This window comes from Kryptolebias marmoratus, linkage group LG24, assembly GCF_001649575.2.
Source record: "Kryptolebias marmoratus isolate JLee-2015 linkage group LG24, ASM164957v2, whole genome shotgun sequence".
NCBI classification, from domain to species: domain Eukaryota; kingdom Metazoa; phylum Chordata; class Actinopteri; order Cyprinodontiformes; family Rivulidae; genus Kryptolebias; species Kryptolebias marmoratus.
This window is the reverse complement of record NC_051453.1, coordinates 4,679,526-4,699,244: the sequence shown is the minus strand read 5'-3', so window position 1 is coordinate 4,699,244 and position 19,719 is coordinate 4,679,526. Positions and strand designations below refer to the sequence as shown.

Below are 19,719 nucleotides of genomic sequence, written 5' to 3'. Positions count from 1 at the left end.
AAAATGTGTCTGATCATCAATATTATGCCAGTGGTGAGAAAAAACAACTAGGGAAAAAGAATCAAGAGGCTAAACCTAAAAGTACAGTTTCACAGAAGAAAAAAAGTGAATTTCATCGTTTGAGACCTGACATGCTGAAATGACATTATTATCTGCCGGCTTTTTTCATATTTAAAATCAGTAATCTTTTTATTGCTTACAGGCAGATCGCAGAACACGAGCCTCCATGTTTGGGGATTTTCCTACATTTAAAAAGACAAGCATTGATCGACTTTGTGACCTTGACTCTCAGCTCCTGTTCCTGTCAGCCAAGATATTTTAAAACCAGCCTGCAGCTGATAAACATGCTGGCGACAAACTTTAGAATTAGTGTATAATAATTTTTCCTTTCTACAGTTTATTAAAGTTGTAAAAAGGAAAATATTTTTCTTTTCACAACTCAGATCAGTTTCTGTGAAGTAAAGCTTTTATTCGTGTTTAAACATAAAAACATTGTCTAGTTTTACTGGGCTTCAATTTTCCTCAGAAGTAATAATTTTCTTGTGTCAAATGACGTGTATCACCTCTTTTTTTTTTTTTTTTTAAGGGTTTTGACCGCTACATGATGGCAGCAGCGTCAGGCTGCTTAAATTCGGACATGTTTCTGAGTGTGTCCGCAGGTTGTCATAACGTGAGTGCAGCTGACGTCAAATACTTAACGGTGCAGCCAGTGAGAGGAGCACTACCCTGCAAAGGGATTAGGTTAATCACAGTGGGGAATGACTGCAGTGCCCTCTTTTCAGAAAGGGGAATTAGTTTTATACTGAGAGAAATTGAAAAGGAAGAGGGAGACCTGAGAAGCTGTTGTGCCAAAACCAGCAAGACAAATACGATTAGATTTTAGATTCCCGTTTTATTTGACAATCAAATCTGTCAGCATGCACATAAGAAAAGCTTTTCTTCTCTAATAATCGTATTTGCCTCTTTGTTTCTGCCTTCAAAGGAAGCAAATAGAGAGATGTCAGATGACAAACTATTTGTTAGGATGCTGTTGATGCTAAAGCCAGAGCTCACAGATCTGTGGGTTTTGTTCGCTGCTCTGTATTCACACGTCAAGGTGAGGTTTCCGTGGCAACTCAATAACCACCTCACCTGTGGTGTAGAAGTGAAAATACAAGATCATAAACAAATTCAAATGACCTGAGGTCACCTCGAGAGCAGTAGAGGAGATAACCGAGGTAGTAAAAGAAAAGTGTCACTCCACACAAAGTCCCATCCGTGGAGGGCTCTTCTTATCGAAATGATAAACTGTTTACACAAACCCTCTGATGTGCTGCCAGGAAGCAAGCATTTGTCAGCTGAGCTGCACTTAGGCTGTTTTGTTTACTCTGAGGTGCTGATTGCTTTATTTTTGTCAGTTTACCACATTGGTAGTCCAAGCTAACTAATCTGATTCATGGTACAAGATGCAGTTAAGCTGTAGTTACTGTAGGTAACATATTGTTTTGTTCAGTTAAATTGGAAGAAGCAGCAGAATGCTTAACAAGAAGACTTGGATGTTATCAGTGCTAAAGTACCAAAAAAGAACCGTGCACACAAACCATGAAAGAATTGATTGTCAGAGATCTAAATCTTTCTCCATGAAAAAACTCATTTCTGACATTTTAGGATAAATTTATCTTTCTGTCAGCCTGCCCCTCTGAACTCTTACTTTTAGAGTTTATATTTAAATAGCTTTCAGGAACATTGTGAGTTGTTTGATCCTGATTTGGTACGACTGTGTGTTAGTGTGCGTGAGAAAGTGTTCACATCTGAGGTGATCTTGTGCCTGTCTGGTTCTTTCAAATACAGCTGCAGTTTTGTTCGCAGGCGTTCTTTGTGTTTCACTGAGATAAGAGGCATTTGATGAAGTTGTCTTTTCTGTTTGTTTTTTTTCTCATTTGCATTGCAATAACGGTTAAGATCACACGTCCAACCCAGAGGCACGCTGTTTGACAGGCTGCTCTTAAGCTGTCAAACAGATGTCCTAAACTTTGTTTATTTATGTTTCTATTATTTAATAAGAAACAGTAAAATGCTTTGGATGCAAAATGTGGTGTTTGAGATACAAGTTTGGCCCCTATTTGCATTGTGATTACATATATTTTCCTTGTCACATTAAAACCCAGATTCCAGATAAATTAAAAAGGCTAATTGAGCCAACAATTGTCCATATACGAACTCCCAGGGTGTAATGATAGGTTTGCGCACAAATATGGGGAGTTAAGCTGCATTTTAATAGGTTGGTATTCGGAGCACATCCTCCTATCATCATCCTAATTCATAATTATTATGGTTGTAGGGAAGAGGTCACAGTTCCTACAGGACAACTTCTGCTTAACTGCTCAGACCCTTCACTGTTGTTGTTTTGATAAAAAAAAAAAAAAAATTAAAGAGCTATGTTCACATGAGGTGTTGTGTTAACTTTAAGTGTTTTCTACAGTGCACGACTCACATCTTGCACGCCACGTCCTGTGAATGAGTCACAGGGCTCGTCTTCTACTCAGAGCTCCACACTGGTGAAATGCTGCCATCTTGTGCACGCTGAAAGGACTCAGCACCGACTCTTTCTGTGTGGAAGGAAACGGGGCCCTCTGATGTTTATGAAAGGAAGTACAATTATCTAGGCATGCTGTTTAGTTTAATGGGTGCACATATGAGCTAATAAACACAACAAGCCTTTTTTTCCCTTGATAGCAACAATAATTCAGCTATTTTTTTACCATAAGAAGCTGTATTTAACCTGATAAAATTAGTCTTTGTTACTTGAATATTAAACTGAAGTGAACCTTTTGTGGTTGCCTGATGAGACAGAATCATGTAAGTCTAAATATGGTTAAATGATAAATGTTTTGATGAGTTTTAAAGTTTTGGAGTTAATCACAGTCCAAGCAAACAGACCATGTCAGAGTTGCAAGGAAAAGGTCTCTTTTCTGCAGTTTATGAAAAAAAAAATTCAGAGCCACAGAGTTTTTTATTTTATTTTAAATTACGTAGTTTTGAAATTTACGTTTGTAGTATTTGGCAAGCTGTATGAGATTCAAAACTAATAAAAAGGTGAAATTTGACCAGTTTCGTAAAACACTGGACACATTTTCTATATCTTTTTCACTTATAGTTTCCCTTTCAGACCAGGCTGCCTTTGTTTTTGTCATGCAGGATACTTGCAGCCTGTGGCAGCCGAGTCGTTTGCCTCTCTTGTCTTTTGTGTTTTTTTTGTTCTTTTTTGAGAAGCACTGAGGCGAGCTGCAGTGTCTGGACTTTGTTGCAGTTCAGGTTTGGCTGTCTGAGGTTGTACTCCTCCCCTTACGTGGTTTTAGTAAGTGCTGGCCTTATGTATCATCTTCCTGAGTGATGTGCAAATAAAGGACAAGGAAGCTTAATTGTCCTGTCATTTTGTCACTTTTTAAAAAAACCAGGATGATTTATCTGTGGTGTTTATTGTCTATTAAGAGGTGTGAAACTTAAAGCAACTTCTGTTGCCAGAATTATTTTTAACATCACATTTTTCAGTAAACCACAATGATTTCCACCTTATCACGATGATAAGGTTTTTTTTTTAAGTTCAGTAATGATTAAATGAAAAAAAAAAGGTCTTCTGTTTTTCTGAGGTTTTCATGCAGTCAATTTCTTCACATTCTTGAACAGACCTTTTGTCTTATTTCTAATAATGAGTAAAACATAACATCCCTTTAAAATTAGTTGTTTTATTAGAAGATTAAGATACTGTATTACATGTGGGCTTGTCTTCTGTTAAAAGTAAATGATTTAGGTTTGTTAGATGACGTGTCCTTCAGAATGTTTGAATTTGTATGCAAATATTGCAAATGCAGAGCTATGAAATGGTTAGAAGAATCTGGTTAAAAAGTGACAAATATCAGCAAAAAATATTAAAATATTTAGCCATTTTTAATTCCCTGAAATGACAAAAAACAAAACAAAGAAACAAAAAACAGTAGTAAAGTAATTATTACAATTAAAAGCTTAACACTGAGAAACACACCTCACTGTATGCTTTAATTGTGTATTTATACACTAATAATTTGTCATTTTCTTTCGAATGCCTCAGTAAATGTTGTGTTAGCTGCTGTTCATTATACACTTTAATTAAGACGAGGGCTCAGAATTCAGGATACTTTACAATCAACGGGCACTGTGCACCCCCGAGATGATGCCAGATGCCACCTCTTTCTCACACAAACACACTCTGACATTTAAGGTGGACTCGCTTCCTGTGTTGCTCCCAACACAAACAATAGAAAGCAGACATATATATTTTAAAAACTGCTTTAAAATTATACATTTTGATTATTGAAAATAATCACCAAACGCAAATTTAATAAACAGTTTAAACTTTTACGATTAAAGATAACTTTGAACGTACAACACTTTAGACATAAAGCTTCTTAAATTTTTAGTCAAAAACTAAAGCGATCAGGTCATAGATTGTATATTTTACTTCTGTGTTTAACACTTAAATCCAATAAAACCGGCCTTGCGTCATGTATGTATGTATTTATAATGTAAAGCAACTGCACTTTTGTTCAGAACTGGACAAACCTTTTGAATGAGAGATGAAACCTGAAGTTTAGAGCTTCAAACCCTGAACCAGATTACTGCTTTACACATTTTCTGACAATATAATTTAAAAAAAAATTAAAGCTAAGGAACCATATTTTATAGTTTATTCTTAAACTGTGCATTAATGTTTAAACTTTGTTTAAAATATTTTACTTTATTATAGAGTCAAATGATTAAATTGCACTTTGTACACAATATACTGCAGGAAACTGTTTCAGGGTGTTGCTAAATCATGTCATGAGAAATGAATTCTTTTATCTCCTTACAGTTTGTTTTGAGTAGCTGTGTTTGCCTCATGTGCTTCTGTATGTTACACACACACACACACACACACACACACACACACACACACACACACACACACACAGGGTTAATTAAAGGCTGTCAGTGATGGATGAGTTAGGACTCCACTCCAGCCACTCCACTCCAGAATTTGAATTTTCCTCCTAACTCTGCTGAGCTGCCTGAAGGGAACAGAGCTCCAAACACACACAGAAACACTCACACGCAGCATGGGGAGGAAGTACAGTCAGTGACGAGGACAGGAGTCTGAGAGAGACAGTGGACTGTGTGTGAGAAGGGGATGAAAGAGTTTGAGACGTGTGGACTGCCGCTGATAATGCAGATGTGTGTGTGTCGAGAAGATGTACGGATACCTATTTGCTGCACTGGTTGCACCACGGAGTGTGGGGCTGATGGATAACCTGCTGGTTAACTTTACTTTAACAGAGGTTTTATAGGTAATAGTGGTGGAAATGTACAACTCTAAAGTATGAATGAATCATCTATTGCTGCCCAGATGAGAAGAATGTATGTATGAAGGGGTTTTTGACTGTGACAAAGCGGGACTGACTTTTGTAGTTCGCCTGAGCACACTAGTGCGTATCCTGCTACCTTGCTGTTCTCACTAATGGTGTGTATTATAGCGGGTGACATTTGTTTTTCAGCTAGAGGAAGCTTCAGTTTGGACAAACATTGTAGGGTTATTGTGATGCATTTGTGGTTACACATGTAAGAATAGTGTATGAATGAGTGCGTGTGTGTATGTCAGGGAGATGTACCGGCATTCACCCTGTGCCAGAGGAAGGGTTCATTTTGATTTCAGTGAGGAGGTCATCAGGAGACTCCACGCCACCAATCATGGCCACACTCACAGGTTAGGACACATGAACACACACACTCACATGTCGTATGTTGTCATGCTGTAACATTAAGATTTGCACTTTTTTTTTCTTCCAATTTCTGCCTTCACACACACACTCACACACACACACACACATATATATAGTGGATGTATAAGTGTGTGTGACTAAGTGTGCACCCCTACTTCCTTTTTTTTTTTTTTTTTTGAAGTACTAAGCAATTCACAAAGACAATTCTCATCCTCATAGTATTGTGGTTTTGAGCACTGTCAGACGTTTGGGTTTACGAGTGTAAAGTAATCCTTCCGGTGTGCAAAAGTTTCTGCAGAGCAATGTTTGCAGTAGTTTGGATGCTGTGCTGTGCAGTTATGAGAGTCAAGTTGTTTGCCATGCAAATTAGTCTGGAAGTATTTCGATGATTTGATTACTGTTACGTTGTTTTTAGCTGCTGTGTATAAACATAGTTGTGTTCGTATGGCACATTAGTGACCGGATGACTTGAAGGCTGTAAACACAAAAAGAACACTTCATGACATTGAATTGTCTGCAGCGGCCTTAGCCTCAAGCAACTCTCATATATTTGGCATGGTAGCCATGCAAGCTTTGTTGTCTGCCTTCATTACATTTAATTTTGAACCGTCTCTAACACCAGAGCATCAAAGCCTCGCAGGGTGAGCTTAGCAAAGAGCCCTCTGGTTTCTATGAATGTGTCTCCTACGAGCAGGTCAGAGTTTATAAAAGAAAGGTTTAGCATTATTATCAGGACATAATACACTTTTCATGTAAAATATAGATGAGTTTAACATCTTTAAGCTTCTAAAATGTACTGTAAACTTGTTGAAGTGTACATTTGACCAACAGCCCAAACCTTTGTCGAAAGTCTAATCTCACTTACACAAGAAGGTAAATTTATTTTATTCTGGTATATTAAAACTTCATTTAACCACAACTCTAAACACTGCTTTGTATTAATTGCTGTGATATTTCTGCACTGCAGTGTTCTCTTGATATGAGTTTCAGCTGACTGAACAAAATGACATGATAATGATGTGTCTGTTATTCAACATGACAGTGAGTCTAAAGAACCTTGTTTGGAGTTTGTCCAGCAGGAAAAGGTCGGCATCTTTACAAGCTTACACATTGGACTCTGGTTACAGAGTAAGTTTACACAAAACAAATCATTAAAGCATAAGAAAAGGCGACAATGTTCAACTATCGAGAAACAGAAATAACTCTGTAAAGAAAGCAGATTATGATTTCATCAAAACTCAAATTTTCCACACATTTGAAATGTAATAATACTAAAAATCAATATTTTGAACCCTTGGAATGAACTCTTAACTCCTTCCCATCAGGAGGGATATTTCTACTGTTTTGCTGTTATTTTTGTCCCTGCAGAGCTTTGTTTTTGTATATTTGATCAGTTGCGATATGACAGTACTGTTCATCTATGAAGACTGGTACTCAGTCCGTCCTTATCATGCGACCTAATCATATTTATTTGTGTTTGTGTGTCTGTTCTGTCCTCTCACCAGCCACACCAGTAAAGTCAGGTAGTTGCCTTAGCCTGGTTCAGCTGGAGGTATTTTCTTATGAACAGTTCCCCCTCTCTATTGTTACTCATCAGTTCAAACAAGGACACGACAGGGAGTTGAATTGTGTTGATTTGTTTAATAGGCTACTTTTTATGAATTTGAACTATATAAATACTGTTTAAGTGTATTGAACAGAATCAGACTTATTTGGGTTGGAAGGGTTTCTATATGTTTGACCCTGATTCTGTTTATAAGCCTTTATAGTAAAAAGCCTTGCAGTCAGCTTCTTAATGATGTAGCATTATATGTAAATATGAATTGAGTGTTCTACAAAATGATATTAATTCAGTAATAAAAGGTCTTAGAAGAACTGATCTACATTATAAAGATTTATTTTAATCTGAACAAACAGCATTAATTGATGCTTGTTGACTGTAACTGGGCTAAATAAAAAACTAGTATATAAAATTAGAATAGGTTATTCCCCATGAGGACTGTAGGTATTTCGGCTCAGAGACACATTAGATGCTGTGGAGTCTTTATAGGACATTATACAATAAAGTGATGCTCAGGTAATTAACCAAAATATTCAAACATCAAAACTGTACCAATTATATTGTATTAGTTATAGAAATTGTGCATTAACTGATATGTTTTCCTAAAATACACAAAATGCTTTTTAAAAATATTTGTATTTTCTGAACTAAGACAACAATTGGTTCATATTCCTGGATGTCTGGACGATCTGAGGTCAGGAGACATTGTGCGTTGGGTAGGTTCCAGCTCTGACCAAGGATTTCCTGTGGAAAGTACAGAACCATACTGCAGAAAGGAGAAGTACACATAACATACAGTGCTCTGCTGCACAACTGAATCACCAGACAGGTAGACTGAAGACTCCTTGTTACATGGCTGCCCTCTTGCATGACTGAGCAGAGGTTCTAGGTGTTTATAACATATCTGCATAAATGCTGCTGCCCTGTGTGCATACAGTATCCTACATACATGATATATACAACCCACAGATTGTTTCCCACATATCCAGCCAAGACATAATCTCTCAGAAAGGTAGGCTTAATCAAATATTTGGTTAGTGACCTGTATTTCAGTGGAATAATACCAAAGATTAGGCCTCTTCTTATCTATACAAAAGACTGTGATGATAGCCTTTTGTATGATCTCATACCAGTGTCACTGTTGAGCAGTTACTTTTAGTGGAGGATATTTAATCACAGTTCCAATATGTGCTGTAATTTAAAACATTACAACTTCTAAACCACAAAACCTTATTTGTTTACCTATGGGGGGGATCAAAGCGCAAATAATTATAATTGATGTCATTGTACCGGTCACACTGTTTGGGACTGTGGGAAAAATAAGAAGTGTGGCGTCGAATGCAATATGATATTAATTATTATTACATAATATGCCTTTGAGTACAGGCAGTATTGCTCTAACCTGCCTGAAACTGTATTCTGTGTCTGTTTGTAAAAGCAGGAGTTTAGAGTTCAGCAGTTAAAATATGTCTTGAGCCACCCTAAAGCTGCTCTTTAACTTCATCCTATATTTTGTTACATGAATAGCTGTCAGCATTTAAACCCGACATCCTTTCTGTTTGGTGACCTATTTCTCTTTCAAGGCAGGACTCTGAATAGCACTGTTTTGTGCTTGCTTGCCTATGGGTGGGGTGCAGCTTTGCGTTGTAGAGTTTTGTGGTTTAGCAGTATTTTTTTTGCACTGCCCTTTACTTACAGTATAACATGTTTTGATGAAGACACAAAAAATGTGGTGAGGACTTGTAAGACTGCTGTGGCTCCATGGTCTGGGTTTTTGCACTTTGGGGGATTGACCAGAGCTGAAATTAGGTGTTGCTCTACTGAAATGGGGATGGTGCTGATGATGGTGATTACATCAATTAGGATAATGACATGTTGGTGTTAACAAGTGATAGTAATGAGGGCTGGGAGGATCTCAAGAATTAAGACGAGGATATTTGTGATGGCTGCCTCTGATAATGGTGATAATTGTTAGAAGTAGGGCATTAAGGGTCAGAAGGACGGTGCCAAACATACAAAAAAATAAAGCGTAAGCCAGGAACAAAAGTACTTTGACTCTACATTTTTAAGTTTGGCATCAGTTCAGGAATGCAAAAATGCTTAATTGGATGGTATAGTGTAGTTTCAAATAACAACAACAACAAAAGAATTTCTTATCCACTTAGTCAAATATGACAAATTGAAAAAATTAGAAAATTGAAATTATTCTACACTGTGAAATAAAATATTGGCCCCCATAAATATTTCAATATAATCTGAAATATTCTGACCATTACCTGTACTTCCACATTTCAATTTTGCTCTCCATTAATGATCTTGTTCTTCATTTCATTATTTTTTTGCCAATTCTGACGGAACGTCTGTATTTTTTTCCTTGTGAACTAGTTTCTAGATGCACAGTTTGCTAGTTTGATGCTATTGCATGGGTAGTAGGCCTTATAATACTTTTAATTTAAAGGATGGGCTTTGCTTGTTGTTGTTTAAGTGAAGTGAGTGAATGGAGATATTTATTTATATAGCACTTTTCAGCAACAAGGCGATCCAAAGCGTTTTACAACAGAATCAAATACAGCAGGTACATAATCAAACACAGAAAAAAAAACACATAAATCATGTATAATCTAAATGAAATATAGGATAACCTAAGTAACATCATGAAACTAAACTAAGTAAACTAAGTGCTAGTCCACTACAATATGGAGTCAGAATTTCACTTCCACCTTAAAAATTGTGACAGGGAAAAAAAGGAAGTTCCAAAGTAGTTACCTCTTAACATGTTTATTTTTTTTACAGATCTGTACATTTGGTTTTATTCAGATTTTAAAACCGCAGATGTACCAGTAGAAATGTACAGAAATAATAAAATTACAGCAGTATTAGTGCATACAGTGAAGAGCATTTTACTAAAGAGAGTCACAGGGGTGTTAGTTTTCATAGACAGCAGTAGCTTTCAATCAAAGCGTCTCATCCCCTTCAGTTGGTGAAAAGACAAGACTGGCAAGTTGTGACAACGTAGGAATTCCAAGTAAATGTGATGTCATCCTATATTTGGCTTGAATCCTAAATGAAATCATGAGAGATTTTGAGAGGAAAACTTGTCTTTTTGTTAGCACTGAGTAAGATTTTATATTGAGAAGGATGTTTGACCTTTACTGCCTTTCAGAGTGTGACTGTAGTAGTAACCACAACTGTCAAAGACCATAAAGGTCATTAAGAGAAGAGGAGCTTTTTAAAAGTAGCAGCATAAAATGGAAACACTTTTGTCTCAGCACATTTTAATCAGCGTTTTGTAACTTTCTACTACTGGTTGCCTGTTTGGACCTCAGCAACATCTCTTATAAACTGAGTTTGTTTTTTGCTCTGAGAAGGAATGAGGAACCGTGACCTTGAGTAGCCGCCCTGGGAATATAATGGAACAGACACACTACAGTACAATTTACAAGCTAAGGATTTTTAATAATTTTTTTTTAGCAACATTTTTTCTTCCTGTTTGTTCTCACAACCTCTGGTTTCAGTTTTAACACATGTTCACTTTGCTTCTCATGGTAGAAGTTCATCTAAGTTCCTCTTTTCGGTTTAGATGTACCCATATGTCACCCTCTGCTTCTAACCAAAATCATCACACCTTTGGCCAGCACTACGCTGTTTCCTCATGCAACACGAGGGCCGAGTGTTTAGCCTGTATATGATTCTGATTGAGAGCATCTGCCGGATGACTTTGTACCTATGTGTGCATGTATAATAGACTGTGATTACGTCAGTGACCTCGTTTCTATTATTAAATTGTGTATCTAGTTGAATTTGTGTTTTCTCCTTTTTTTGGCCACAGTAGACAGAAGATCGAAGGACAAATGTAATTTTATTTGACTAAATTCAGGGCTACAGCCGATGGTGGTTGTGGGTGTCTTTCACGTGTCTCATTTGTATGTTTTTCATTGTGCTGAATGATGCGTTCTAAATCTGTTAACGTATTATTGAATTGGCAAAAAAAATAGATATTTTCCGTTTCTGGGTCAGTGTGTGAAAATAAAATATATATTCTCTTTTGAGGCACACTCGCAAAAGTGTAACTACAATAAGAGCTGTAACTGCTCAATTTGAGTTTTCTTTTTTTTCTCTGCTACTGGTAGAAATTGGTGATAAAACAGACAAAGTTAAAGAGTTTTAGAAAACAATCAGTATGTGGAGTTGCTTTCATTGTTTGAGGATGGACAGCTACACAATAAACCAGCAGAATTTACATCTATATAGCACTTTTCTAGATTTATTGACCACTTCAGGCACTTTTACCCATTTCTACATGCTCACACATTGATAGATTGGGGGCAACAAAGGGTTCTGTGTCCTGCCCAAGGACACTTTGACATGTGGGTTGCGGAAGCAGGAATCGAACCGCCAACCTTCTGATTTGTACACATCCGTCCTTCCTGAACCCCAGCCAAACATCACATCCTACGCTCACGTTTACTATAAATATTTATGAAATGGCAAAAAAGTGCATTTACCAAAGTTATGCACTTTTACTTAGGCAACATTAAATGGAACGATATATGTCCACCATATTTGAAAGTATCGTTATGCTGTAGACTCCCCTGCTTTTCATTCAACAGGTGTTGTTTGAAGTTACACAATCAATAATGTACTTGTTTTAAAAACAGTTAACATTAAGAAAGATCATAGAAGTAGTTTTCAACTCATAGCATCTAATAGAAAGTTGTCAGCGTCTACGAGTTGTTCGCAAAAAACCAAACATTTTTGTTTCCTCTAAACCTCTTATCTGCGTAAAATAGTTGATTTGAATAGTTTCACTGAATGTAAAACTGTGTAAAAAGTTGTTATAATTACTTCCAGCAGCTAAAACAGTAATATAACAACTTTAAATAATATATTGATCAAAAAGACAAGATCACTACATCTGTCTTAACCTTTGAACTGTTTTTATTTATGAGTTAAGTACAATTTTCTATGCAGACTATTTGATTGTTTGAGTACTTTCAGTTTAAATAAGCAATCAGACCAAATCAGATAGTGTTGAACAACATCCATATATATCTATATATAGATATATATTATGTGTGTGTGATTGTGAAACAACCTGTTTGACTTTTCATGTCTGACTTTAAACTCTGTCGAAATGTGTTGGGAAATGTCTGCGTCAACGTGTGCATACATGGTCTACCTCGGGTAATTAACCCATTTGAGTTATTTCTGCTGCAGAATTATGTAACGACATGTCACAGAGATCTTTGGAACATGAAATATAGCTTCTATTTTTGCTCAGTCTAATGGGATAACTCTGTTAACTCATGAGTCCTAGGGAATTTTAGAGTACCTCATTCTACAGAGCTGAACGCTAAGTAGCCCTAAGACACACTGCCTGTATCTTTCTAATATTCTCAGTAATGGAAAGTTTTGTGAATAATGTAATAAAACAGAGCAGCCAGATGATTTTTGACATTATTGCAAGCAGTCATTTTAAAACAGGACAAAATCCAGCAAGTGTGAGCTTAAAAAAGAGATATAAATCTTGTCAAACATGGAAAACATATTGATATTTGTATACAAACAATATTTTTAAAAGTTTTATCCATATGTCAGTGGCTATACATCAGTCTGTCCTAGAACCAGGATTACAGGTTTTACCAGATACTTAAACTAAATTAGTTTCACCTCACTGGTAATCTTACTGCTGTCATACTTCAGTGATTAACCAACTTAGTTAGCTGACACATCACCAGTATCTTTTTCTGGACTTTATCAGAATCTGCAATAAATTTGAAGAAATGCAGCAGTTTACACAGTTTTACACTTTTCAGTTTTATCTTTGTTATGAGCCGATATTCTGTTGTTTACCTTTCTGCCATGTGATGCTGCTGTTTTTCCTCAGCCCTACTCATGTTGTGACCTTATGTTCAGCAGCAGTAGAAGCTTTGTTACAGGACTACAAACAGGGAAACGTGAAGGTGCTACAGATCCAGCTCTTTGGAACTGACGACCAAAAGGAAAACAGAGCGTGAGAGAATGAATGTGTAAGAGAGTAACTCACTGTTGGATGGACAGTTTCTCTTTATAGAAATAAACTGTTGCTTCACAGCGAGAAGGTCTCAGGTTGAATGTTGGCTGGAGGTTTTCTGTGTGGAGTTCACATGTTCTCCCCGTGCATACACAGACCAAAAACATGCATGTTAGTGACAATTTAGAGTTCTTAATTAACCTAAGTAAGAGCGTGAATAGTTGTTTGTCTCTGTGTGGCCCTCTGTGACTGCTGAAAATAGGCACCATCTAGTCTGCAAACCTACACGGAAAAAGAAAATGGATCCTATTCGGGTCTTTGTTGTTAAACTACAAGCACTTGGAGAATGCAAACCTCCATCATTAAAAAATGACATTACAGTCTGATATTCTGACCCTGATCATGATCAAAATCACCACCAAAAATGTAATCAATTCTATATTGTGACAACCTCAACTTTTTCTGAAATTTTCATCAAAATCTGTTCATCAGTTTTTCGGTAATCTTGCATGCAGACGAAGAAACAACTCAGAAACAGAACCTCCTTGGTTGAGGTAATAAACAGTTCAGCCACAGGACATTTTGCAGGGCATTGCTCGTGTAAAGTTTTTATTTTTGGCACACCTACATAGTGGTGAACGACCTGAATTTCTGCCTCTTTGTCTTTCCTCTAACATTGCGTTAAAAATAACCAGAATAATTGATTTTAAACTTTGCTTTGACAGTCTAGCAAAGACTTCATGTAACACTTCAGGGCTCGCAAACAAAGATAATTTCTTTATTATGCCAGATAATTAAAATTCTTCTGAGACACCTCATCAAGTATTGTGTCAAATAGTTGCACGACATGTCGTCACAGACTCTGCAAACAGGATACTGGTTACAATACAGCTGGGAAGTGGAAGCATTTCTGAGAAAAAGAGAGGAAAAAGAATAGCATAGAGGTAAAAGCAATTGTTCAGTTTTATCAATAAAATCTGTTTTTCTTAAAAATGGATTAGTGATGTTGTTTTTAGGAACTGCTTTTATTAGTAATAAGTGAGTGTTTGTAAACTGTGTTTATTTTCAACAGACGCTGCTTTAATTTCTTTAGGTCTCCTAGTTTTGTTTTTTTACTTTTTTTTGTCTTTTACACAACAGGTGAAGTTAAACAAAATTGGTTGTCTTATTCAAACTAGTGTCAGCTGTAAAGGAAATAACTTTCCAAAGTTGCTCTTAAATGCAGTGTATTTTGGACATTTATTTAAAGTAGAAGCTTATTGCATTAGATAAAGATTGCTAATCTTTACTGTATATTGCACTGAGTGAGGAACAACTATAAAATACAATAAATCACACTTCAACACTTGTAGATATGTGTTGTGTGTTGTCTGTAATAATCACATTTATTCTGTTAGAAGATTGTTCATAAGTCATTTGCTTAGTTGTGGGACTACTAACTTGTATAATTAGTGTTTAGTTGTATTTAAATCTTTTTATTATTGTTGTAACAGCTTGGGTTGTGCTGTTAGGGTCAACAACAGATGAAGTTATCTTTTTAGAAAAAAAAAGTCTTTGGTCTAGTCACTGTTATTGTACCAAAACTTAATTGGATATTTTGTGAAATAATAACATCCATAAAACTAATGGAAAACTGTGACATTAACAGAAACAATAACTGGTGGGAAAACGTTGCTTTTGTCAGGGTGTCCTCCTTTCAGGGAATTTGTCACACAGCCAGGGTGCTCATCAGTTATTCAGCTGGATCATGGGAAAGGAATACTGTCATCCCAGAAAGTGATTCAGGGGTCAAAGGGTTCCCTCTGATTGTTTGAGTGAAATAAAGGCGAAACGTAACCAACTCAGTCATTCTAACTGGTTAGAAAACATCTAATACTGGGGAATTTTCATGGATTTGTTTCTTTAATGCTATGGAAACTGATAACAACCAAATAAAAAAATAAATAAATAAATAACAGCCTTTAATGAATCCTGGCAACCCTCTGATCTGTTTTTACATTATAAGATTTAGCTCATGATAGTTTGAGTTATTAACTGGTAAGCTTATGAGGAGAATTAAGTGCCTGGGCTTTAATTTGGGAATGTTTATTTGGTGGGAATATGCTGTGACCCAGCACTGATGTTGACTTTCCTCTGTATGTCAACTTCAAAGAGGAAGATTTGTGGACGGTATGAGAATGGCTTCCCGAACAAATCCACTAATCCACTCCACCACCACAAAACTCGGCCCGACTCGTGGAAAGGGATCTTTGTTCCCAAGGTCTGACTTAGTGTTTTATGAGAGGTAAATTTTTAGGATATCCTTTCTTTGTCCTGTTTAGAAGCTAGTGTAAAAACATGGATGTAAAATAAATGGATTATTGTTTTTGTTGTTAAATAATTAGGTTAGTTGTTGGTTTTGCAAGCACATCTATATGAAAATAAAAAAACTATAAATGTAAGTTATTGTAACTGCTGACGGTCTATTTTACTGATTAGAAAGATTTACATGCAGAGGGTCATTGGGTAATACTGCTTTTGTTCAATTCAGTTCAACTTTACGTAGAGTACATTCTAAAGAAATGAAACTGAAAGTTTCTTTCATTTCTTAAACCAACTTGGTCATTATTCAGCAGAAGAACTGTAGAATGAGATGTGTTAAAGCCTCAGAAAGCTTGTTAATAAAAGTTTGTGGTACCAAATATCTTTTGTGATTTGTAACAATTTATATATTAAGCTATGTTTCTCCTGGTTTGGTCATGGGGGATGTAGTCTGAACTCATAACTTTTCAAAAAGCAGTTTCATGGTTGTGCTCACTTGAAAAATAATGATGTATTTCTGTAGTAATTAAAGTCGTTCATGCAGCAAAAATATTTTCATGTCATAGCATGTCAGGGAAAATTCACAGCTTATGTCTGTTCTTTTATTTATGTAAAAACACAGTGGTATGCAAAAGCTTTAAACCACCCTTCATTTCTGATTAGTTTTCTTCCAAAGAGCCAAACTTATTAACGTTTATTTCTTACTATAACACTGTTATGTTACTGAACATCTGAGCTTTAAAAGCTTGAACTCCACTCTCTCTCCTGTTTGAACTGATAAAGCTCCTCAGATGAGAAATGAAATGTTTTTAACCACAAAATAGAAGGAAGTCCAGTTGTTTTTGATGTTTTTTTTTAACATTTATTTGGATTTACCACATATTGGATGACTGAGAATGACTATTTTAACTATTAGCCTTTTGGGAATCACTTTATTGGTGCTAAAATACGATTTTATATCTATCAAACTGTTGTTTTTGGTATTCTTTTTTTTTAGACTCAACTAAAAAAATGTTTCATATATTGTGTTTCTTGGATAACAGAATAGCTATCAGTCCTGTCTTGCTTATTGTTTTGTATTTTTGTGTTGTATTCTGGTAATCCAGCAGCAGCTTTCTAAAATGAGTTCTTGTAAAATGAAACTCTGGTAACATTTTAAAACGAACCGCTGATGTGTTTGTAACAAAACCTAAGCTGACACATAACTTGTCTTATGATTATACTGACGTAAAACCATGGTTGGTAAAAAGTTTCTGTATTTTGTAAACCTGGTTCTTTTTTTATGCCAGATCATGCAGCTGAAAATTTGTGAGAACTTCTAGGAAAGAGTATGAGAGTCAAAACCCATGAGGTTTCTATAAAGCATCGTGTCACTTGTATATTCTAATTTTTTGTTTTTGGCACCAATGTCTATCAACCATTAAATTAGCCAATTTTACTGTCCTGCTTCATTTACCCTCAGTTTATTCCCGATGTAATTCACTGACCTCTCGGCACCCAGACGGCTATCAACAATATCAACAGAATAAATCTGTAAATGTCCCACAAATAGTCAGCAGATTTTGTAATTTGATGTCAGCAGAATCATATGTTGTTTGTTACAAATTTAAAAGTGTTGTGAAAGTAAAAGTAGGTTGTGTATTATTTATAGAGGGTAAATATAGAGTCTCAGCTGCAGACAGTTTCCATCTTTGTTTGGTAACTCTGTTTTGGAAAATTATTTTGCATAACTGAGCCGATGCATTTTTCATTCTAAATTTTTATTTAAATAGACATGGCGCCGCATAAGAGGATAAAACACAGGATACTGAGCTCTTATTTGGATGGGGAGAAAACTCAAGTTATCTCTTACCGATCTCTTTAATGTTTGTGTGTTGTATGCTCAGCTCCTTTGTCGACTGGTTCGTGTTCAGATCTAAAAGTTTAATAAAAGCAGAATGACATTAAGAAACTGAACCTACAAAGGAAATGAGCAAAGCAAATGTCACACACTTGCATCCTGTTTGTGTAAAAAGTGTCTGGGAAGATCCAGTCACCGGGGGGGGGGGAACTCCCATCATGACAATGCCATCCACCTCCTTCCTTCATTCCTCCACCTTCTTGTAAAGATAGGAGTTTCATTCTCACTAATTCTTTTCAGGGAACAAACACTGAATTGTAGTATGTCGTCTTGCCCTTTCTGGGCTGCTCGTGTCAAGTTGCATGAAACTCTGTGTGTGTGTGTATTCAGCGACATAATCACGTAGCAGTGCGTGATTGCAGCCTATTAGTTGGTATCTGGAAATATTTGTCTTCTACTCAATGCTTGGTCAATAAAACCAAATAACCCTTTGAATGGTTAATAAAAACAACAAAAACAATCAGTCATAGTTACAGTAAATCGTTAGAGAGACTGATCTGAGTTTAGTTTTGTATGTCCTTGTTTGGATGTTTGGTCTTTAAGCCTCAGAGCTGAGAGTTTGTGAGATGTTTACATGATGTTTGAGTCTATTTTTGTTCTTCTACGTTTTAAAGCCAGCTCAAGAAAAATGCAGCTATTTTTTTAAACGCATCCCATTGCCTAAAATAGAAATAGTTTTATTACAAAAAAAATTGTACTTTTCTACTTTCAGTTTTGATGTGGAAAATGGCCCGTCTGCCAGCTGCAGCCCGCTGGACCCCCAGGCCTCCCCTGGTTCTGGTTTGGTGCTTCACACCAACTTCCCAGGACATAACCAGCGCCGGGAGTCCTTTCTCTATCGCTCTGACAGCGACTACGAGCTTTCCCCCAAGTCCATGTCACGAAACTCCTCCATCGCCTCTGAACTGTAAGTAGCAGCAAACAGGAAAAATAAAAAAACATCAGGCACGCACACAGAGCGCTAAATACATAGCTGCATATTTAAATACCTCTGAGCAAAAACTGAAATAATATCTATAACTATATAATAACTTTAGTTGGCAAACATATGAGAGAGAATTTAGTGAACCGTTTTATCCGCCAACATGTTAAATTTTGTTAACACACACCTCTAATATTCCCTGATGTGAGGTCAGGGGCAGCGGTGATGCTTTGATTGTGAAAAGTTTTAATCAAAGCCACATCACAGATTTAAATCTAACTTCAGGAAATTGCATCAAACTCCACAAAAAATGTGTTTTTTATGTGTAAGTTTGATGATGTGACAGAACATAATGTAAAAACCACATAAACTGGTTTAGCTTTAATGAAGGCTCATGAACTGATAATCTACTTAGTTGTGGAAATTCAACACATTTTATTTCCAGCACAGTTTCAGTATTTAGGGATTCAGTTACTCTATAGAAAATGTACAAATCAAATTTATGCAGAGGTTAAAAAAAATAATAAAATGACATAATTGCTCAAAAATGTATGTTAAATATGACTTGGGTTAATTGGCCACTCTAAATACTGACTCTGATAAATGTTTTGAATAACAGGATGCATTATACTCACAAAACCAAAGGGCCACAGACTAATTGAACAATAAATAACTTACTAAAAAGAAACAGATATGTCAGTGATTTGAGTATTTTAGTTGACTCAAACACAAACTTAGACTTAGCTGTGAACCAAAACCTGAATAAATAAAAGAGTCTGGATGTAACACACCAGGACGTTCTGTAGGAAACTGATTGATTTCTGCCCGGGTAATTGATCAGAAAAGTCATTGTTGTCATGTGAGTTAACATGTGAGTCAGTGTCCCGCATCGATCCCTGACTCCTATCATTCCCAGGAATGTCACTTAGATGTTTGTGAACCTGTATGCAGATCTTTTGAGCACAAAGTGTTACAGCCATGATCATCTTTACAGAATACTGTCACTAAACATTTATTAAGCTCACATTAGGAGAACTCCAAGTTTTAAAATCTTTAAAATGCAAAGAAATGTCACACTTGATGTCTGCAGTTGGTGTGAAATACATACAGTTTTTAAACTAAAACTAACCTGAACAGTTTACTCTATATTCAATGAAGCTGTCTGAATTTTGTTTATGCAACTTTTGGGACAAAGATCATGTTTTTGTCACACAGAACCAAATCAGTTCTGAGATTTAAACGACTTTGAAT

The 19,719-nt window shown here is 36.1% G+C and overlaps 1 protein-coding gene across 3 annotated transcripts in view; it reads left to right on the top strand.

Annotated features, from left to right (window-relative positions):
- Positions 1–19,719, top strand: part of pde4ba (phosphodiesterase 4B, cAMP-specific a) — a 123,886-nt gene that overhangs the window by 59,051 nt on the left and 45,116 nt on the right. For 2 of the 3 annotated variants that reach the window (XM_025006870.2, XM_017420529.3), the window contains exon 3: positions 18,259–18,453. In XM_025006870.2, the coding sequence (XP_024862638.1) occupies positions 18,259–18,453 (195 nt within the window). Of the gene's footprint in view, positions 1–5,137; positions 5,756–18,258; positions 18,454–19,719 lie in introns of those variants that run through there. The other variant, XM_017420531.3, reaches the window with a different exon arrangement.